Source organism: Podarcis cretensis, assembly GCF_951804945.1.
Source record: "Podarcis cretensis genome assembly, chromosome: 15".
Classification (NCBI taxonomy): Eukaryota; Metazoa; Chordata; class Lepidosauria; order Squamata; family Lacertidae; genus Podarcis; species Podarcis cretensis.
Genome location: NC_137185.1, coordinates 15,127,172 through 15,149,702, shown reverse-complemented (window position 1 = coordinate 15,149,702; position 22,531 = coordinate 15,127,172). Strand labels below are relative to the sequence as shown.

At 48.0% G+C, this 22,531-nt stretch overlaps 2 protein-coding genes and 1 long non-coding RNA gene across 4 annotated transcripts; 1 reads left to right on the top strand and 2 right to left on the bottom strand.

Moving 5' to 3' along the window:
• Positions 1–1,471: 1,471 nt before the first annotated feature.
• LOC307204538 (caspase-1-like) lies at positions 1,472–11,502 on the bottom strand. Of its 2 annotated transcripts, XM_079956106.1 has the most exons (9): positions 11,248–11,502; positions 9,940–10,206; positions 7,453–7,598; positions 7,000–7,173; positions 5,614–5,848; positions 4,092–4,244; positions 3,346–3,455; positions 2,931–3,030; positions 1,472–2,227 (listed from the first exon to the last, which is right to left on the bottom strand). In XM_079956106.1, exons 1-8 carry the CDS (start codon positions 11,252–11,254, stop codon positions 2,938–2,940), a joined length of 1,185 nt encoding a protein of 394 aa, XP_079812232.1. In that variant the 5' UTR covers positions 11,255–11,502; the 3' UTR covers positions 1,472–2,227; positions 2,931–2,937. The 2 variants fall into 2 exon arrangements, with proteins under 2 accessions (XP_079812232.1, XP_079812233.1); XM_079956107.1 differs by lacking the exons at positions 9,940–10,206; positions 11,248–11,502 and adding an exon at positions 8,223–8,847.
• On the top strand, positions 2,191–15,341 carry LOC307204541. Its single transcript, XR_013833737.1, has 2 exons — positions 2,191–2,320; positions 15,112–15,341. It is a non-coding gene; the product is annotated as an uncharacterized lncRNA (long non-coding RNA).
• Positions 15,342–15,904: 563 nt separating this feature from the next.
• On the bottom strand, positions 15,905–21,002 carry ABHD11 (abhydrolase domain containing 11). The gene is made up of 6 exons (XM_079956108.1): positions 20,831–21,002; positions 19,390–19,525; positions 18,460–18,633; positions 18,053–18,223; positions 16,543–16,724; positions 15,905–16,362 (listed from the first exon to the last, which is right to left on the bottom strand). The coding sequence occupies exons 1-6, from the start codon at positions 20,947–20,949 to the stop codon at positions 16,218–16,220; spliced, it is 927 nt and encodes a 308-aa protein (XP_079812234.1). The 5' UTR covers positions 20,950–21,002; the 3' UTR covers positions 15,905–16,217.
• Positions 21,003–22,531: the final 1,529 nt, after the last annotated feature.

The window sequence follows — 22,531 nt, the reverse complement described above, 5'->3', positions numbered from 1 at the left end:
TAATGTTTGTTAAAGACTGGAAACTTCTCATAGACTTTTTGCATGAAAAGTAAAATAAAATAATGACATCTGGATTTGAGGATTGAAGATAATGTTTGTTTATAGAAAGTGGCTTTGCGGGGTGTTATATTGGATCGGACAAAGTGAATACTGTTTTTATATAGCAGGCAGTTGAAGAATGGGAAGTTCTTTACTTTCTGAATCTTATTTTTCGATCTTTCTCTTTTAACCTCTTTTCTACTTTTTTTTATTTCTTCTTTTTTCCCTTCTCTATTTCTCCCCCCACCCACCCACACCTTTTGTGTTTTTATTGTATCTATATAAAAGTCTTTGTTTGGTTTAAAAAGAAGTAAAAAAGATAATAAGTTTTGTATTTATAAACCTTAATAAAAATTATTTAATTGTGCTTTTAAAAATTGTTTTTTTTTTAAAAAAAATATTTTTTGTGGAATGTTTTATTGGTTTAATAATAAAGTTACACTGATCAATTTCAACAAAATCTGTAGTGTGTGTCAGGCTTACATCAGTCACATGTGCTGGAGGGAGTAGACGGAGCAGACTGGGATGTAGAGGTATCGGAAGCTGAAGAGGTAGCAGGGCTTGGTGAGCAGGAAGAGACTATGGCAGACAGCAGTTCAGATTCTGAGGCTGGAGAGGAGAGGAGTAAAGAGGTAGTTGAAGAATCAAGTCTCCCCCTCCTGCTGTCACCAGCTTCCCTCCCCGCTGGTCTCCCAGAAAATGGAGAGGAATGAAAAGAGCAGAGCAAAGAGAAGTAGGACGGAGGAGTCTCAGGTTGCTGGGGAAGGACCTAGGGAAGAGAGTGCTGGGATGTCCCCACAATTGCCTCAGTGCAGCAAGACCTACTGGGAAAAGCTGTGATCACTAGGCCTGCACTGTTTTGGTTTCTTTGAATAGTTAACTTCACTGACGCTGGGTGTTTTATTGCTGACCTATCTCCGGCTCCTGACACAAGCAAAAAGAAAAACTGAGCAGGGACACCACCACTGAAAGAATCACCAAGCAACCATGACACAGCTTCTCTGCAAGTCAGCCTAATATTGACATCTCTTCCGTCTCCATAGCTGAGATATGTAAACCCAACCTGGTCAAAAGGATCACAATTAACTTGTGAGGTGATTTCTAAAACAGGCAGCAAGGCAAGGAGGTCCTTATGGATATAAGGGAACAGTCTAGATCTGTGTCACTTGACAGAAGGCCCAGAGCCGGACCTGGGTTCTATGATGGACTTGTAACATTAGGAACCACATAAAAAATGCTTTCTCAAAACCCAGTAAGTGTTTCACACTCCCAACATGAATGTTTGAGGGTCACTCTCTCGTTGCAGCCCTGCCAACTTTGAGAACACGATCGCAGTGGCTCCACCACAATTATCTAAGGTGCTTTCCACTAGAGGACAAGTCTCTTCCCCTGCAACAAATCCGGAAAGAGACGGCAATGGAAGGAGAAGAGGGAAAGGGTGAAGAATGTGTATTTTTTTTAGATCATGTGCATGGGAAGTAGGAGATTCTGGCACAGGAAAAGCAGGTTCACTGGTCATTGTGTTACAATATTCTTTTTTTAAAAAAAATATCTGTGAAGCAATTCTGTCAGAGGTAGTATGCCTCTGAATAATAGCAGTTGCTGGGAATCACAAGTGAGAAGAGTGTGGCTGTTGCAGTTATCTCCAGCTCTGGGGCTTCCCAGAAGAGACATCTGGTTGGTTGTGGGTGCTGGGCTAGCCCCTTTGGTCTGATTCAGCCGCATGGCTCTTCTTAAATCTGTGAGGAGGGATGTGAAGAGGTGGCATCACTCAAGTGCAGAGAGAGATCATGATCATGATCAAGGATGTGCCGCAATAAGAGAGTTGGGAGGTGGAAGGAAGGTGTTCGAAGATGAGGTTAAGCAATGCTGCAGTCAGAACTTGCAAATACAGTCAAACCTCGGTTTTCAGACGTCTCTGCTGCCGAATGCTTCAGAAGCCGAACGCTGAAAACCCATAAGTGAATGCTTCCATTTTCAAATGCTCCTCAGAAGTCAAACGGCTTCAGAGACACATTTTTCAATTTTCCCCACTGAACTTGCTGGCAGCCCTTTGATCCTTGGTTTTTGAACATTTCAGACGTTGAATGGATTTTCGGAATGGATTATGTTCGAAAACCGAGGTTCCACTGTATATGATTGTCCACGGCAGCTGGGAGGGACTCAGTTCAGAATGCTGCCCCATCACCTGCAGGAGAGAGAAGAAAAGGAAATTGAGGAACACCTCCTGATGTTCTGCAGCCATTCTCCACAATAATACAGAAGGCTCAACATTTGTCAGGTGATTCCGGGTGCTCAGCAGCCCTGTGTGGATACAACCACCCTGCAAAGTAGGCCAGTGTTATATCCTCCCATGGGGACTCCTGAGACTGAGATAGAGGGGCTTGTCTAAATACACCAAATGATGTCAGGGCAAAGACTGGAACTGGGGACCCCCTGCTATATAGCACACCGCACAATCCTAACCAGGCCCACTCAGATGTTAATCCTTTTGAATACAATGAGTCTTGCTCCTAGGTAAATAGGGTCAGGATTACAGCCTTTGCCTTTTCGCTACACTACAGAAATGTTTCTTACTTGGTTTTATTCAGTTCTACATTTATACCCCGTTCCTCCAAAGCATACAAAGTTCTCCCCATTTTAGTCCCACAACAACACTGTGAGGTAGGTTAGACTAAGTAAGAGACAGCAACTGGCCTAAGGTCACCCAGTGAGCTTCTTGGTGGAGTCCCATTTGAACCCTGATCTCCCAGGTCCAGAACAAACACTCTAACCACTACACCATACTGGCTAATAAGCCTCCAGACTTGCCTGTCCCTCACACTGTTGCCCCAACACACACCCACACCCTGGCAAATCCAGTTAGCAAGAGGGGAAGCAGAGGCACTTACTCAAGTTTTAGTGCCCTGGGAAAAGGTAGAGCTTTTTGGTCAGGGTGGTTCGGTCCTTGGAGGGCATTTGGTACGGTTTATTTTCAAAGGACTGCATGACCTGCAATGCAGAGGTGGAGAGAGTTCACAGCAGGTCATTCCTCCAAAACAACAATAATAAAGAAATGAAAAGGGGGGGGGGAATAGTATCCCTGTCCAGCTGGAGAAAGGACTAGCTCCTAGAACTTCCATGCACTCTTGCAAAAAGGCTAGTTTATTTATTTTACATTAAATAAGAATTAATTAAGGCTGGCTGAAAAATAAGAATTAAGAAAGGCGGAAGCAACATCAGAGCTTTGCTCTCCAGCTTGAGCCCTGAAGAGGGAACTTTGCCTTGCCTGGGGTCAGAGCAGGACACGGCCTTAGCAGGGCATACCTTTCTGAAGATCTCTTCCAGGTTGCAGTCCCAGGCATGTTCCTTGATATCTTTGATCAGCTGCGTGATGAAGAGAGATCCATTTCTGGGGCTTCTCCAGGATACATTATCTGCCGAGGAAACATGAACGTATGATGCTTAGGGCTAGATGAATCTCTGAACAGTTGGTTTATCTCAGTTCCTCATTTTTCTAAGAGTTGTCAGCCGGCAACTCTGGGTGGTTAATGCTAACACAGCATCTGAGGCTGACCAGGGCAGCTTATCCAGTTGCCAGTGAACAAGGCTAGATGATAACTTGCGACCAGTTTACCTACAAAATCACCTTACCCCATTATGTGCCCACTCCACTGCTTTGATGGAACTGGCACTGTTAGAGAAGTGCTACATAATATTTGTTTTCCCTTTGTAAAAAGTTGATCTTTTAGTATGGCAGCACCTCCACTTTGGAACTCCCTGCCTCTTGATAATCAGGCAGCCGCCTTCACTGTACTCTTTTCGGCGCCTGCTAAAAACATTTTTGTTTGGACAAATCTACCCAGGTGTTTAGTAGGCTGATGCAGGGCTTCATCTGTTTTTAGTCTATTTGGTATTTTAACTCTTCAAAAGCATTTAAGTTATTGTTCTTAATTTTTCTTCTTGGTAATTGTATTTTTTTGTACTCTTTGTAAACCTCTGTGAGAGGTGTTGTTTTTCAACCAAGCAGTGTATTTATGAAACTAAAAAACAAGACCACCAGAGCCACTTGCCTGGGGTTGTGGAATAGAGGCAGATGAAGTCGCTTTCCACGTGTACTTTGTGAATGGCATCGCTCTCAAAATCTTCTTCCTGCCACTGGACAGGGCTGAGGGGGGTGGCCGAAGCTGTTGCTGAGTCGCTCACAAATGCAAATCCTTTATTCACTGGGGAAACAAAAGGAAAGAGCCTCTGTCAGGACTCTACAGTACCCCTCTTTCCTGGAATCATCATCACCTGTTGCTCAAATTTCATAGGGAATTCTGAGGTCATCTCCCAGTGTTTTCCATGTTCTGACCACACCACCACTTCTTTCCACACCTGGTCCTCTGAGGCGAACCACAAAACGGTGCTCTCCCCACCAGGAAAAAAAAAAGAGGGAGTAAAGTTCTACGTCAGTAACAGGGAGCGGGAGGAGAACAGAAGTGCCTCCTATTCACCAAAAGGCTGCTTTGGAGGCGGCATGGGGGGGGCGGGTGCTGCCAAGGAAGGGGGCCTCCAAGGAGCCTGCTGAAATTGTTCTTGGCACTGCGACAGCAGCAGCGGACGAAACATTCCCTGGAGGCCGGATCAGCTGTCCCTGTGGATCCTGCCATCTTGCCTCATGGGCAGACTGGCCCTGTCAGCGGTTTATTTGTGACAGAATGCAATTCTGGGGTTGGCTTGTGCAGCGTGGAGCACTGCTGAGGTGCTGAAGGGCTGCTGTGCCTTTAATCAAAAGCTTCCTGCTTGCTGGTTTTGCGCCTTTTATTGGCGACCATTCAGTTGAGACCAGAGAGACATGTGAGGAATTGCCCCGGAATCTGTCAACTACTCTTCCCCATTACACGAGGGGAGGGGAGATTCAGAAGGGCTTCCTTGCATTGATTTTCCTGTTGTAGTGAAATGGTGCTATTTATTCTAGAAATTAATTAAATCCAGTTAATACAAGCCCCTACCCACATTACTGCATGTGGAAACAGAAACTGACTAATTCAGGGGCAATTCTTTCTTTTTCTTTTTTTATAAGTTTTTTTATTCAAAATTATAACAAAACATATTATCCAAAAACATATCATCCTTGTCCCCCCCCCCATTTTCCCTCCCTCCCCCCACCCTCCCACACAAAACCCACCCACCCCCGCCCCCGACTTCCCTCAGTTCCAGTCTTTGGTTTCTCTGAGACTGCTGTTTTCTGCATGTTACAAAGTTGTATAGATCCTCAAACTATTTAGCTGATCAGGGGCAATTCTTTTGATCCTGTTGACCAGGACCCAATAAAACAGCCAATGCCCCCCAACAGAATTGGCCTGCTAGAGAAAACATGCTGCTGTCCCATCAACCCCAGTCTGCCTTCAGCCAACCACCTTCCTCCTGGCCGCCAATCAGGAATTGGCTCTGCTCATTATTGCCTCTGGCTCCCCCTACTGTTGGGCTCCCTACCTTCCACCCTACCAGTCCCAAAGACCACCACTACTTCCTGCTTAACCACAGAGGTGCCTTGCGCTACATCCCAGGCAGGCGGAGGGAATCCCGGGTTCAACACCCCCCACGTACCGCCACGGCAGGCCTGGATGACGATGACCTTGGGCTTCCCCCTCAGAGCCGGGCAGTTCTTGTTGTTGAAGGTGGAGAAGACAGTGTCCACGGAGAGGAGATCTGGGCACGAGTCCTCGTGCTTCACCCCACACAGGCCTTCCCGGAGGCCGTGAGACATGAGCACCACAAAGGTGCTGTCGGACGTCTTGTGTTCCTCCTGGGCTGCGAAGCTCTTTAAGCACGTGGCCATGTCCTGCAAGCAGAGAGAAGGGGGTGTTGGGTCGGCAGCAAAAGGGCAGATTGCTTAGCTAAATGGGAAGAAGAGGGGCAGCTTCTACACCTAGAACCCCCCTCATGTCCAAGGCTGCCTTGCAGATTTGCTTGGCTCCAACTCTCAGCAGTTGGGAGTTAGATGATATCTTTAATGCACCACACTGATCATCCCTGCCTTATGTCTGGAGTAAAGGTGGGATTGAAAATTTATTCCTTTATTTATTTGTTTGTTTTCGATACCCCCCCCCCCCCCCGCTTTCCTCCAAGGAGTTCAAAGTGGCACACACACACCCATTTTATCCTCACAACAACCCTGTGAGGCAGATTAGGCTGAGAAGCAGTGACGTACCCCTAAGGTCACCCAGTGAGCTACATGGTCAAATAGTCCAACACTCTAACCACTACACCGCACTGCCAGGATTTAAGCACAGGGAACCTAATGTGCTTATTCTACTATGATTATCCTACATTGAACAGGGGGTTGGACTGAGTGGTATCTAAGGTACTTTCCAGCTCTGTGACATACTAGAATATATTAATAGAATATATACAGTGGAATCTTGGTTTTCGAACGTAATCCATTCCAGAAGACTGTTTAACTTCCGAAATGTTCGAAAACTGAGGATCAATGGGCGGACGGCAAAATCCATTGAAAACATGGAGAAACACACCTCAGAAGCCATTCGACTTCTGAGGCCCGTTCGAAAACAAGGAATTACTTCCGGGTTTTCGGCGTTTGGGTTCCGAATCATTCAGCTTCTGAGACGCTTGAAAATCAAGGTTCCACTGTATTACGAAGCTTTTTCTGCATCTCAGTCCTGGCTGCTCTGCGTATCACCATAAGGTTTCTGACTCTCCGTCGGGCCTCAGGGTTTGTGTCTCTGTGTGTGTAGGAACGAAACTGCTGTGCTATTTGGTTGTTATAAAATGTTTGGCTTCTGTTTTGGAGGCTGTTTTGAGCAGGAATTTCAGGGAGTTTCCAGGAAGGAAGTTTAATGGCTAAAGGGAAATGAAACCTAAAGATTTAAAGGGAAGAGGCTTCTGGGGTAAAGAGAAGGTTAACAGGCTTTTTGGAGGATGGAAACTGAAAGCGCTTTGGAAAACTCCCCCACCACCACCACAACCACCTACTTGTGAGGATAAGTTGGTCTTGGTTTCCACTCTGTATCCCAGTCCTTCCAGAAGAAGCTTCAACTGGGCCAGATCCACCTCGGCTCCTTCCCTTTTGCTACAGTGCTCAAAATCAATGTTGCAGATGACCAAGGCCAGTCGGGTACGTGTCTCTTTGTCCTTGATCGGGTAGATCTGCCAGGGAAGAAAAGTCAGGCTCACTGAAATCTGGGTTATGGAGCCTTATCACACTTCTAGCTAGGCCAAAGCACTCAAGAGGGGCACAGAGCAGGGCTGGTGAGAGGAGGGGCCTGGGGAGAGTCTGAGGCCTTGAGGGCCGCATTCAACTCTCTGGCCTGAGTCCCCCAACCCACAACCGTCACCTTCAGCAAGAGCGCAGGGAGTGAAATGGCACCTGGATTTAGCCAGGTCTGCCCACACCTCATTGTGACTGCACACTTGGTCCTTTCTCACCTCATCCTTTTCCTCAGCTTGTATTTTCTGAAAGTGGTCCAGGGGGCAAAGCGTGAGCCCATTGCTGGTCTCCTGCAGCTGGGCTGCTTTTGCTGGGGCGGCAGCCCCTGGGCCGACTTCCTGGTGTGGCAAATGAGCCTGTTGCTCTGGGGACAAGAGAAATTTGGGTACCGGGTTAAACTTTTGGATGCTGTTGAGGATCACAGAAAGTCTCTGTAAATATTCTGAATTTGGTTACATCATTTGGCTCCTTTTGGAAGGAGAACAGAATGCAATAGTAATTATAATAATATAGATTATAGTAATAGTTATAATAATAATAATCTACTATATACCTTTTTAAGTGGCTTGTCTATTTGGCCATCTGTTCTCTATGGATTTGGCCCCCTCTCAAGATATTGCCATCAAACTCTACATCAGAGCTCCTGAGGTGGGAGCTAGGTGGTCTTTGTAAACGTTTGGGTGCCATTTTGGACCACAACATAATTTTTGGTGTGACATTGCCTGGTTTTTGGTTCCAAACACGTGTGTGTGTGTGTGTGTGTGTGTGTGCGTGGAGAGAGAGAGAGAGAGCGCTTTTTTACGCCCAGTCTGAGTACCACCCCCCCTCTACTCTTAAACACCAGGCTGATTTCCCAAGGTTTATTTTCTACCAAAGTCTCAAATGGAGCCTCTTCCTGTCAGTGACACTAGAGAGTTTTTTTTGGGGGGGGGGGAATGCAGAGCTGCTTCGTGCCTCCCCTCTGTGGGGGGGAAATAAAAGGGAGTACCTATAGGATGAGACGATGTGTCACAAGCAACTGAAATAGGGAAGGCGGCTGCATTTCGTGTGACTGGGACTCGATAGTTCAACAGGTACAGGTGCATTCCTAAGGAGCTATACGGAAAAGACCACAAGGAAATGTTACTTGTGCTGAGGTTTCCTTTCCACACTGATCATCGGTTTCCCCCACCCCAAAACTGGCCAGACTCAATAAGAAAATTAGTGCACAGATGGGACTTGAGGGTGGCTGGGGAAATACACTGTAAGGGGGAATGTCTGGCCTTTATCCAAGGCAGGAGAACCAGAACTGCGAGTGGCACCAGCTGCATGAACTGCAAGTTTATGAACTTGTGCATGAGGTTGCTCTTCCCCTCCTCCCTCCTCCTCTCTTTTTCCTCATGCATCATGCCTTTTTCAATTGGGACCTTGAAAGTGACTCCAAGAGCCTTTTGGACTTCAAGGGTCAGGTATAAATATCATCATCAAATCAGTAAATCAGGTCACACTTTATTTATTATTTAAACAGTGACTCCCAAATGTTTTTGGACCATCCCCCCTTAGTTCCATACACTCATCCCCAATGCCTCCTACCCTATGAAAAGCATTATGCAGGACATGACCCACTAAATAATAATGCAATAAAATGCCAAACAGTAACCACCAATTGAGCATTTATTCAAAATCCAATTAAAGCTATTTACTGTATTTTTCGCTCCATAGGACGCACTTTTTCCCCTCCAAAAATGAAGGGGAAATCTGGGTGCGTCCTATGGGGCGAATGCAGGCTTTCACTGAAGCTTGGAGAGCGAGAGGGGTCGGTGCGCACTGACCCCTCTTGCTCTCCAGGCTTCAGGAAGACATCCGCAGCCTAGGCAGCCCTGCAGGAGGTCCGGCAGGGCTGTCTAGGCTGTGGATAGCAGCCTGCTTCCCGGAGCGTCGGGCACCCTGAAAGCAGAGCGCCCGGGGCTTCGGGAGCGCATCCGCAACCTAGGCAGCCCTGTGGGAGTTCTCCGCAGGGCTCCCCACGTTGCGGATAGTAGCCTGCCGCGGTGGGCGGGGCGCCCTGGAGCAGAGCGCCCCTTGCGCCGGGCAGACATCCGCAGCGTGGGGAGCCCTGCAGGAGTTCCCCGCAGGGCTCCCCACGCTGCAGATAGCAGCCTGCCGCCTGAGGCAGACATCGGCCAGCCCCACAAGCTCGGCGGACAGCAGGGAGGCGCAGCACTGTTCCTCGACCTTGTTCGGTTTCCCCGACCTGCTTTTGGGGGGGAAATAAAGGAAAATAATTTTAGTTCGTCCTATGGGACGAAAAATACGGTAATTAATTCAACAAAATTAACCCGGTTGATCCTTTTCAAAGTCTGTTAGTCTCCCCCTTGCTGCCCCCTTGTCTCTTATTGCCCCCCTGGGTAATCCTCTCTCCTTCCGGGGAGCGCTGCCACCCAGTTTGGGAACCACTGGTTTAAACAATGCATTTAAATTGAATTTAGCTGGACTGTAGTTCTTAAAATTTAAATATCTGCATAAACAATCCAAGGAGAGAAATCCATGACACAGTTGGTTCATGCGTCTGGTTGTTAACCAGAAGGTTGGTGGTTCAAGCCCACCCAGGGATGTCTGTGGGCAAAAAGATTCCTCAATTGCAGGGGGCTGGACTAGATGACCTTCAGAGTCCCTTCCAACTCTACAATTCTATGAACTGCTAAACTGGTTATTTAAATAAGCACCTGGCAGAGGAAGCCTTAGTTCTTCAGCTAAGAAGCTGTCTTGGCACCGGAGGGCCTGGATGAAGATCTGGCTGGCTTTAGGCCCCTTCCTCCTTACGTGGTCAATCAAGATCCTTGCCTGGTCCTGCTTCTTCATGTTCTCCTTCACCTCATCCGCCTCCTCCTCGTTCAGGACTCCTTCCTGGAGAAGCCTATCAAGGAGCTGGCTGATGAGTGTCTTGTTAGCACAGGTCACAAACCCTGCGCGGATTTCCTTCAGCTTCTCATCTGCAAGGAAAATCAGGTCACCAAAATTGGCCCGAGGTGCAGGAACATAGGAAGTTGTCTTGTATAAAGCAAGACCAATAGGGCTCTCTAGCTCAGTACTGTCTACACTGACCGGCAGCAGCTCCCCAGGTTAAAAAAACCACCATGCCAGGCTAACTCTTGCAGCCACTGGGCAGGCTTGGGGCACAGAAGGTTCATGGGGCTGACGCAGCCCTTGGTGGGTGTATCCCCCCCCCCACCAAAGCTGGTTGGGTGGACATTTAGTGAGGGGACCCAGGATGCAGTGGCAAGGCCAGGCTCCAGGGCCCAGAGACCCCTGGCAGCAGGCAAGACGGAATCCCTACTGGGGGGGCTGGTTTGTGCCCCCCCAAAAACCATGCTATCAGGGCTACAGCCCGCCCGCCCCCTCCCACTATGCCCCTGCTCATGACTCTACATCAACGGCTGATTTTAAAAGTTGGCTGCATTATACTGAGTCAGACCGCTGGTCCAGCCAGTTCAGTATTGCCCACCCTGGCCAGCTGCAACACCCCAGAAAATATTAGGAGGAAATGCACTTTCATGCAGAGGCTTTTTTCGTTTTTGCTTTGACTTGCAAAATGTATGGGGAAATGGGGTGAGCCAAGACTGGAGAAATGAGAAAGTGAAAAAATGACACGTGTGGCGCTTCTGTCCCTTCCTAGCAGAGCATCGTCCTCAACGTGTTTCAGGAACACGGGGCAAGGTGCACAAGGAAGAGGAGGTTAACGTTAACACACACAAAGAGAGAGAGAGAAGGAGGGAGGAAGGGAAGGAGGGAGAGAGCGCTGTCAGTCCAGGCTGAGAGCAACGCCGCCCTTCGCCAGAAATGAAAAGGAAGGGATCAAGCGGATCAAGTTTCCTTCCTGCTGTGAGCATCTTTTGGAGGATGCCGAGGGAGGGAGCGAGGGAGGGAGGGAAAGACAAAACGGAGTCAGCCTGGTCCCCACGCTGCCTCCTTCCGTAGTGACCGATCGCCCCTTTTAGCAGAAGGAAAGAGGGGGAAAGTTTGCGCGATCTTACCCGCCATGGCCCCTCAAGGTTCAACCAACACGTGGGGCAGCGCCTCTCCGAGAAGGAACCTCACCTTTTTCTGACCGCGATTGTGAAAGTAAAACAAAGTCCTGCTAGCAAGGGGCGGGGAAGGGACTGGCCCAGACGAGCGGCTGCCGCCTGGTGGAGGAAATGCCGTGAAAGCCAGTGACTGAAGCATAGAAACCAGCTCCTGGGGCTGAGGTCCCTTCGCCCCCCCCCCCAAAAAAATATTTGAACACCACCCCAAGTTGATGGGCATTGCCATTCAAATATCATGCTTGTGCCTTATCATGTGATTGATTTTGTGGGGCGGGGCTTAACTCCCCCCCCCATATTTTATTTAAGTTGGCACCCCCAGGCTAAAACAGCCCTGCAGGGAGGTCTCTTCGTGGTCCGGCCTTTCTCTCTATCCCAGGGGCCAGGCAGTTTCCCGGGGTGCTAAAGCACAAGACGCAGCTGGTGGCAGAGGTACCAACTTGAATAAGATATTGGGCGGGGAGGGGGGAGGTAAGCCCCACTCCACATAATCGATCACATGACGCATTGACGAGCCTTAAGTCCGATGCCGGCTCTGACCACTCAATCTCCAAAAGCACATCTGCATCAGCATCACCCAAACAAGCCCTGCAAAGCCAACCTGCTTTGAGGAGCGGCCCTTTGCTTGCCCAGTTGTGGGACTTGGGATGCTTCCTGCGCAAATAGTTGTGCCCGCTGTACGTTCCGGAAGGAAGATGCAGCTGATGTGTGTCTCTCTCCCTTTTTAATTTTTAAAAATGTGTTTAGATTTGAAACATGCCGTCAGCACAGAGGGAGCGGCAAGGAGAAAGGAGAGAAGCATGGACGATAAAGCAGAGGGCAATACATCAGGAAGGGAGTATCTCAGGAACTCAATAAAGGAAAGGATGTGAAGTTGGAAATTATTAATATTGCCCACTATAGTGATTTTTACCAGGAAGAAGTGGTTTCAGGCATTATTTGTTCATTTTGTTGTTGTTTAGTCGTTTAGTCGTGTCCGACTCTTTGTGACCCCATGGACCAGAGCACGCCAGGCACTCCTGTCTTCCACTGCCTGCCGCAGTTTAGTCAAACTCATGCTGGTAGCTTCGAGAACACTATCCAACCATCTTGTCCTCTGTCGTGCCCTTCTCCTTGCGCCCTCCATCTTTCCCAACATCAGTGTCTTTCCTAGGGAGTCTTCTCTTCTCACGAGGTGGCCAAAGTATTGGAGCCTCAGATTCACGACCTGTCCTTCCAGTGAGCACTCAGGGCTGATTTCCTTAAGAATGGATAGGTTTGATCTTCTTGCAGTCCATGGGACTATGGATCACTGCCTTGCTGTGGTGAAGGGGCTTGAATAACTCAGAGAAGCTATGAACTATGCCGTGCAGGAGACAATTACTGTGCAATAAAAGTCAATGATGATGATATAAACTATGAACAGGTGTGGCAACATGAAACTATTTGGCCATATTCAACTAAATAATTGTGTGAGCAGAATGACTTCCACTTGCACAATGGAGCTTACACTCTTGTCTTCTCATGAGGTGGCCAAAGTATTGGAGCTTCACGATCTGTCCTTCCTGTGAGCACTCAGGGCTGATTTCCTTAAGAATGGATAGGTTTGATCTTCTTGCAGTCCATGGGACTCTCAAGAGTCTCCTCCAGCACCATAATTCAAAAGCATCAATTCTTCGGCGATCAGCCTTCTTTATGGTCCAGCTCTCACTTCCATACATCACTACTATTTTTTCATAATGCGTTACAAAAGTCCACCAGATGGCAGCACGGTTCAGTAGTTTAACAGCTCCTTGCAGAGAAGGGAACAACTGGCAGGGAGATTTTCTGCTGCTTTTCCTACCTGATGGAGGCTCAACCAGTGTGGCTCTTGAAAAAGATTGAGCACCCAAGAAGCAACGAAGGCAGAATGGTCAGCAGCCAAATGGAGTTGCAACTGTGGAAAGAAGCCCAGTAAGGAATGCTGATCTCAGCAAAAATGGCAACTTTAAAGGAAGCAATTGGGGAAAGGGGCAAGCAGCGAGACCCGAGAGCCATAGATTTATTACTGATGTTGTCATTTCTTCTTGGTCAGGAACGCATTGTGGTTTTCCCTACTGGAATAAATGGAAATCATAACCTCATTATGTGAATGCTTGCCTAACAAATCATTTCTCAGGAACACATTGTGCTTGGATTGTGGGACCTGCAAACAGCATTAAGGAAAGAGGGCCATAATATAGCATGCAAGTGATTCCAAGGGTGGGATTGTCCTCTTCTGACTTGAGAAACTTACCTCAGTAAGCGGGTTGCTGATCAGGTTCATGGGAGCTCAGGTGGTGCTTCTTAGATATGGAACGAGAAGGTTCAGCTCTTCCTGACTCCAGTGGATCTTTAAGCTTTGAAGGGTTAGAATATGAGAGGGTCTCTTGGCAGGAAAGAGCCATGTGCAACATTCCATTTGTCACAACCATGAAGCATATGGAAACTGCCATCAGTATGGGATTTGGGCCTCTGAAACGGAAGAGTTGTGAGGCACAAGTACTGGCAACGGTGTACAGTACCTTCACTAAGGTCTTGCAAAAAAAACCTAATAGTGGTATCTTGGAATTTAAGTTATTTGATGTTTTACACACTCTTCCTTAAGCAGTAAGAAAAGCACATTATCTTCTCCAAGGTTCCTCAGAACCAGCAAGGGAGAATGGGCAGTCTTGCCCATGTTATGTCTTAATAGGTATGAACCCCAAAGATTCATTTATGTGGAAAGCATTTTGCCAGGAAAGGTAGACTGTGCAAGAGGGAATCCTCTCTGCCAGATCTACACTCACACAAAACATTGTGCAATGTGATAGCAAGGAATCTACCCATTTCCAGCTAAACCCATCTAATGTCTCCATAAACTATCCTTTCAAAGGGTGAGTCTGTCATAGAATCATAGAGCCAGCCAGGGAGAATGAGCAGAGTTTTTCTAGCTAAACCCAGTGACAGGTTTTTTTTTGGGGGGTGTATATGGTTTATTCACCTATTTACATCTTCACTCTGCATGGAGGGAGTCCAGATCTTGCAGCATGGTCATTTCAGGTGGGGCTTGTCCCCCACAGCAGTGCAGCCCTGGAGTCCAAGACATCTCTCCCACTTCCCAGCACACCTTGCTAAAGACTCTTTTCCTGTCACTTCAAACTCTTGCTGCAAGTGGGCATTTTTACAGGAAAGTGGACACTAAAAGTGAACCAGCTACCAAAAGCATATTCTGTATATCCAGCCCATCCTGTGCAGAAACAAGAGCATGGATGCAAGGAATGTCTTGATTCCTTTTGGAATACAGCAAGCCCACAACTTTCACACATTTAACTTGTGCACGTTCAGCTTTATGAGCTTGAAAAAAGTTTTTAAAACGATAAAAGGGATGGAAAAGGGGCAGGCATCCCTCCATTGCCAGAGGTAGGAAACCTCTCAATACCATCTGCTGGTAATAAGACTTCTAAGTTTTCGGAGTGACAAATCTGGAAGCCTTCTGTTCCAATTTCTCCTCTACCACAAAGGCACCCAGCATGGGGTATACAGGTTTGTTGCCCTCGTAATAGCACCTATGCAGGACCTTTGGCCCTCCAGATGTTGCTGAACGAAAACTCCCACCAGCCCCAGCAAGCAGGGCCAATGGCCCAGGTTGACAGGAGTTGCCTGCAGCAACATCTGGAGGGGCAGAGGCTCCCCACAGCTGCCAGTGCCATACAGGGTTGTAGAACCCTCAAGGTCACTTGAGTAAGATGTTGCGCCTTCAGTATTAATGTGGGGAAGAGACTGTGGCAGGTAAGAGAGGCATTTCTAAATTCCTTTTCCTTTTCTCTCTTCTGCCAGCGTCCTCTGGGGCGATCGTTGGCCCTGGCTGCCGCTGTGAACAGGAGATCATGTTCAGCAGCAGTCTGGAGGCAGCTTCCCTTTACCTCGCCTTTGAACCCCTCCACAGTCACACCACCCCTTTTCCTTCAAAAGAACCCGCTGCCTTTTCTGCTGGGTGGGTGCCCATCTCCTCCTGTAACTCGGCCAAAGTCCTTGGAACAGAAATAAATTCCTATCTGCAACCTCCACTTCTCTCTCCTACTTCTATTACAAGCTCGTTCATCTTGATGGGGGCCACATTCTTTTGTGGGCAATCATCTGGCAGGGGGCAGAGTGCTTGCCAGTACCAGGTGGAACAATAGATGTGGAGCCTATCTTTGTAGAACAGGATGCATTCCAGCCATGCAGAAGTCAAGAGGCTTCTGCACACTCAGAACCCTTTCCCTCCTCCGTACAAGCAAACAAGAGGCATCACCAAGGACACATTAAAGCAAGGAAAAAGCAACATACCGATATATCGCGATGTCTGAAATAAGGATGGAGCTATGTAGAGGCGTTGGCTGGCTTCATGGTTTTTTTCCTACATTGTGATTTTTGCATAGTACACACACACACACACATTTTGCCATATATTGCCAGGTCAGACATTACAAAACTGTTATCACAATTTGGACCTCAAACCGGTTTGGGACGATAAACCAATATTATCGCCCTTCACTAGCACTCACCAGGCTCCCTCTCCTCTCTGGATCAGATGCCTTGTTGGCTGTTTCTTTCTCTCCTGGCTCTCTGGAAGGTCAAAGATCACCCATTTAAAAGGAAACACCATTTTATTTAATATTAAATACTGTACAGTGAAGGAGCCCCATGGAGTTAAGTGGCATCCCAGCCACCAGTGGGGTCATATTTGCAGGATTTCCACATGGCAGCTATGCAGGCCTCCCGGGGGTTGGGGCAGGAGGGCTCTTGACAAAGAGCACGTGCCAAGTCTTGAGTTGGGGAAGCCAGTTCTGGAGAACGGGAGCCGTTCACAGGAGTAAAGTTGGCAAAAAAGGAGGGGTATCCTGACTAGTGTCAGGAGAGGGACCTGCTTGTCTTTCCTCTTCTGGGAGGCCAGCTGGAAACTACAGTGGAAGAAAGCGAAGGAAGTTGCAAATGGCAGCAATGAATTCTTGGGGCTGATCCGCGTGAACCCAGTGTCCAGCGTCAGGGACGTACTGGATCTCTGCCTCCGGGAAAAGCCGGTCGATCTCAGGGTAGTCGTCAGAGCTGCAGAGAAGGGGAGGGAAGGCAAAGCTCAGCCAGAGGGATGGGAAAAGGAAACAAGGCAGTTTGGGTACAGGATTTTGCTTCATGTTACACTGAGAAGGGGACACGGCAGGGACCCTTCGGCTCTCCAAAGGGTTTGCACAGGAGATGGTGCAGACCCCTCTGCAGCTGACAGCTCACCTGATATAGCCAGACTTGGAGCCCCCGAGAAAGAGAGTAAGCCCTGGGTAGTCCACCTGGAAATGAGGGAAGCCCATCAGTTCGCCCAGGTGCTGGGAAATGGCATCCAAGTTCACGCGCCACACAAACCGGTCCTCGGTGTACACCAGGTTGGTGAGCAGAAACTGGCGGATGGTCGGCTCCTGAGCAAAGAAGATGGAAGGGGCTTGTGGGGAAACACAGGATCCAGCAACAGGCACTGTGTGCTTACCTTGTAAGCATGGAATCTGGGGTTGGAATTTGCAAGTCCCCTTTTGATTGTGCCCCAGAAACCCCTGCCCCAACCCCCGAGGTATGCAAGAGGAATGGCCGTAGCTCAGTGGTAGAGTAACTGCCTTGCACACAGAAGGGCCCTAGTTCAATCCCCAGCATCTACCAGTAGGACTGGGTATGCTCCTGCCTGAAACCCTGGAGCGTTGCTGTCCATCACTGTAGACATCACTGAACTATTTTTTATCTATGGTATTCTGTTAAAAAGAACTTTCAGAGCTACTAACAAAATATATTACTAAGACAGTTCTTGTCCCTAGGCTCATAACTGAAAAAAAGACACAGCACATAAGGATAAAGGAAGGGGAGGGAGGAGGGGAAAGCAAGCTCAAGCGCACTATCTTTCAAGTTAAAGGTAAAGGTAAAGGTACCGCTGACCGTTAGGTCCAGTCGCGGACGACTCTCGGGTTGCACGCTCACCTCGCTCTATAGGCCGAGGGAGCCGGCGTTTGTCCACAGACAGCTTCTGGGTCATGTGGCCAGCATGACTAAGCCGCTTCTGGCAAACCAGAGCAGCGCACGGAAACAACGTTTATTTTTCTGCTGGAGTGGTACCTATTTATCTACTTGCACTTGATGTTCTTTTGAACTGCTAGGTGGGCAGGAGCTGGGACCGAACAATGGGAGCTCACAGCATCGCGGGGATTCGAGCTGCTGACCTTCCGATCAGCAAGCCCTAGACACTGTGGTTTAGACCACAGCACCACCCGCGTCCCTTTCTTTCAATTTACGGTTCATATAATGCAGTTAGCTAGAGCTGTGCCCAACTAAGCCTTGCTCAGAGCAGACTCATTAATGGGTCAGGAAATTTAACAAAATGTAAATAATCAGTAAGTTAATGAAAACTTCTTGTTAAGAAAAGTTAAATAAACCTAAACACCTGCCTTGTAATTTATAATAAGGTCTAACAACAAAATATAAAAATGTAATTGAAAAAATGATGCACCACCAAAATTAAACCGAAGCCCCCAAAGAATCACATAAAGGCCACCCCACCCTGTTCCAACTGTGGAGGCAGAGCACAGCCATCGTGGCTAGAAGCTACTGATATGCCTCTCCTCCATGAATTTGTCCAAACCTCTTTTAAAGCCATCTAGGTTGGTGGCCCTTGCTTTCTCCCTTTCCCTGTCCAAGAACGATGACGCTTGGGGTCTGGCCCATGTGATGTTGGACCTCCAAGGTGGTGGTGATAGGGCATTACCTGAATGGCTGGGCACAGTTGCTCTTCTGCCAGCCGGCGTGCGGTGGAACGAGGGATGCCTCGGGGGATGTCCACCGCCTTCATGGCAGCAATGAAGTTCTGAAAGCCTGAAATGGCTGTCGTCTCGCTAGGACTGATGTCGACACACACCAGGCGCTCCACCAACTCTGGCTGGGGTGCAGAGGAAAGACAAAGGAGCCAAGGGGTCAGAAAAAGCATCAGGTGCAGGTACAAGCAGGGATGCCTGTGGACCACACCTTCCCCATCTCTGAGCTACCGGTCCCCACCACCAGTTCCCAGTTAGACCAGGAGATGCGCTTGCTCCTTAAGCCACTGTCTGCCCCACTCCCACGTCAGGAATCCGGCAACAGAACACAGGAAGGGCCACCAAGAGACTCTCCACCTACCCACTGCAGCGCCATCACCATGGCTGTCTTGCCGCCCATGCTGTGCCCGATCAAGACACACCTGCTGAGGTTCAGCTGGCGGAGGAGGAGGTGAATGTCGGCACTCATGGCTTCATATGTCATGAGCGGGCTGTGGGGGCTGTCGCCGTGGTTACGGGCATCCACCGTCAGCACCTAACTGGGCAGGAGAAGAGGGACAGCACTGGGTTGGCACAAGGTTGGCTTTGCATAGGCTCTGGATTGTGCAATACAAAATCTTGAGGGGTCCTGCAGCTTCACCCTGAGCACCCAGGATTTCTACCCGGCTACATAAAAATGACCCCAACCAGGCCTGGCCCGGTGGCAAAAAGATGCTACCAAGTCAGGGCAATGGTCCCTCTATAGCTCAGTATTATTCTACATCAACTGGCAGCAGTTCTCCAAGCAGTGTTCAAAATCCCCCAGGCACCAGGCACATTTTGCTACTGGCATGGGTCCAAATGCGACAACATGGAGATTTCTGGGTGCCAGGTTTGTGGCCACAGTTTAAAAATCTCTGCCTTAGTTCATAGCTAATACCATTTCCATGGTGTGTGTTTCTCCTTCTTGTATACCAGGACAAGTGAACTGTTGTAAGAGAAAGCTATATTCAAGCAATGCATTTGGGATCATAGAATTGTAGTTTTGGAAGGGACCACGAGAGTCATTTAGTCCAACCCCCTAGTGAACAAGACATTCTGTTGTGCAGACCATAACTTAGGTTTAAGGTGCCATTTGGCACCTAGCTTATATATCTGTTTCTAACACTTTCTCCAGGGTTTCAGGCAGGAGTCCTTCTCAGCCCTACCTGGTGATGCCAGAGGTTGAACCTAGAGCCTTCTGCATGCAAACCAAAGCGCAAACCAGCAGCAATCACCTCCCTAATGTAGCCCAAAACCAATTCTCACTCACCTTGCGGCCAGTTTGGAGCACCAGTTTCTTGGCTAGGGATGCAAAGTTAGTCTTGCTTCCAAACAGCCCATGTAGGAAAATGAGCGGGGGCTCGGGAGAGGGCCCATCAAACACTGCATATGATACAGGCACTGGGCTGCAAACAGAGGTGAAAGAGAGTTCATGTGAAGGAAAAAGCCTCAAGGCCTTCCTTCCAAGAAAGGGATGTCCGGACTTTGCCACAAGTGTCGGCAAACAGCTATAGGGTGAAAAACTCCACCACTGGTATAGGACTCTAAAAAGAGCTCTGCTTAGATAAGAGCATATTTACAGTCGCCGAGCAACAGCTGGAAGAGGGCCACAGATGCTCCTCAATCATGTTTTAAATCTGTCTAAACTTGTGGCAGGTTATTCTGTCGTCTTCTGGTTGAGAAAAGGGCAACCAAAATTATCAAAATTATCAAAGGGGTGAAACAACTCCCCTATGAGAAAAGGCTGGAGCATTTAGGACTTATTATTTTGGAGAAAATGTGACTAAGAGGTGACATGATAGAAGTTTATACAGTTATGCATGGCATAGAGGAAGTGGATAAAGAGTTTTTCTCCCTCTCTCATTACATTAGAACTCGTGGACACCCAATGAAGAAGCAAAATGCTGGAAGATTCAGGAAAGAAAAAATACAGGACTTATTCACGCAGCACATATGACCTATGGAACTTGCTGCCATGGGAGGCAGCGTGGAGAAGTTTTTAAGCAAATTTTAAACAAAGTGGGGATCTCTCTCCTGCACCTGCTTTCTCTATGCCAGTGTTTCCCAACCTTGTGCCTCCAGCTGTTTTTGGACTACAATTCCCATCATCCCTTGCCACTGGTCTTGCTAGTCACGGATGATGGGAGTTGTAGTTCAAAAACAGTTGGAGGCACAAGGTTGGGAAACACTGCTCTATGCAACACACCATTTCCTAGGCCAGGCATCCCCAAACTCGGCCCTCCAGATGTTTTGGGACTACATTTCCTATCATCCCTGACCACTGGTCCTGTTAGCTAGGGATGATGGGAGTTGTAGTCCCAAAACAGCTGGACGGCCGAGTTTCGGAATGCCTGTCCTAAGCCTTTAATACCTATCCTGAGTGCACGAAAAACGGATGTCTTGCCTCCATCGGCCCAAGAGGGGGCGATGTCTTTCAGTTCCTTGTATAGAGACTATCCAGGAAAAAAATATGGCGCGCACACATCTCTAATGGTGGCTCCATCCGGGAACCTACAGGCCCACAGCTGAGCGCAAACGAGAAACACGCAGCGCCTACCTAGGCTTTTCAACTCTATGGTCCTAACATCCGGGTAAATGCAGGCTTCGAGCAGCGGCTAGGCCCCCCGCGGAGGATTTCGGGAAACGTAAAGCCGCTCTCTCCCCCCTCGCCGCGTCCTTCAGCCTTCACCTCCCCCTCCCGGAGCGCTTACGTCACGGCGTGGCTGGCGAGGCCCTTCCTTTCCCGGGCCGGGCCTGTGCGGCGGCGGCGAAAAAAATGGAGCCGGGACCAGCGGGGCGGGAAACTCGGGAAGGAGAGAGCGCGGAGCATCCTTGGACGGGTTTAGCGGTCACCAAGGAGACAGGGGAGCGGCGAATAAGCGGGGCGGCGGGGCCACAGAATCACTTCCGGTCTGTTGCCACGGTTACAGGGAAGAGTGGCAGGCAGCAGTCCTGCCTCTTCTAGCTTTGTGTGGAGGCTCCGCTCCCTAGTGTCGCTTCGAGAAGGGATGCAGGCATGCGCCGCCAGGGGGAGCCAGAGAGCAGCGAGAGGGCGTCTAATACAGTTTGGCGACTGCGTGATCTGCAGCTTTCAGAATCGAGCAGCGCTCCTCCTCTATTTAAAATAGAAGAATGCTGTGTCGTTCCGAAGCTGGCATTTATCTATACATATATGCGTGAAAAGTGCTGCACAATTCAAAAGCTTGCAGAGCGCATGATATATTTGTGTTGTTGTTGTCGTTGTCGTTGTTTTACCCTAAGACTCCAACCCCAAGACAAGTTCCAACAATTAAAACACATTAATATTAAAACACAAAATTGCACAATATTAAAAACAGCTTTAAACAAAATTACAAAAATAGGGTGGGTCCTAATATATACATACATACATCTACACACACACATGTAGTGAATGAAAAGGCAAGGAAATTTCATATTTAAAGCAGTTCACGCTCTTCCTTTCCAAAGGAAAGAAGAAAAGAGCTCTCCAGAGGATTTGCAGGAGTGTAGGAAAATATCAGATTTGGATACCAGGGTCTTTGCCATCCTATTACCCCTCTTTCAATCTCTCGCTTTCAGTCTCCACTTTTCCTCCACATACAGGCCCGAACCTAGGATGTTATGACAAGCAGTGCAACCAAGCATGTACAAAGTGCTGTTCAAACAGTACTGAGAAGCAGCAGCCCACAGATCTGGGTGTGTAGAGAGTGGGCTTGTGTGGAATGAAGCATTTTCCTTTTTTTAAAAAAAATGGTTTCAAATGCTTTATTGATTGTAAACTGTATAACAAAAATGATCAATAGATGTTAAAGACAAAAAATAAACAGTCATTCATTCCTTAACTGGTACTTGCTTTGTACATGATTTTGTAATTAAATTTGATATGACCTCCGATCTTCCCATTATGTTCCCAAATTAGATTCCTTGAATACGCACTTAACTTTATTTTCTCCATGTTGTTCAACTTTAAATTTTATAAAATTATCCTATTTACACACAGAGGTTCAATCAAAACCTGCCAACGGATTGATATTTTGACAACGTTCTTTTACATAAACTCTGTATGTGTCCTACTCTCTGATAATTTTTTCATCTGTAACGTCTCGTAACCTTGCTGATAGTCTCGCCAGTTCAGCGTACTCTCTTAATTTATGTTGCCAGTCTGATTTAGATGGGATATCCTCTCCCTTCCAGCCTTTTGCAATTAAAATTCTGGCAGCAACTGTAACATACATAAAGACTTTCCTGAACTCTTTTGGAATTTTGTTACCCATAATTCCTAGCAGGAAGGCTTCAGGCTTTTTAGGGAAAGAGCATTTGAACATTTTCTTAAGTTCGTTGTAAATCATTTCCCAAAACTGTCTGATGGAATGAAGCAATTTCCAAGCAAGATGACGTGCAGCCACTCAGCT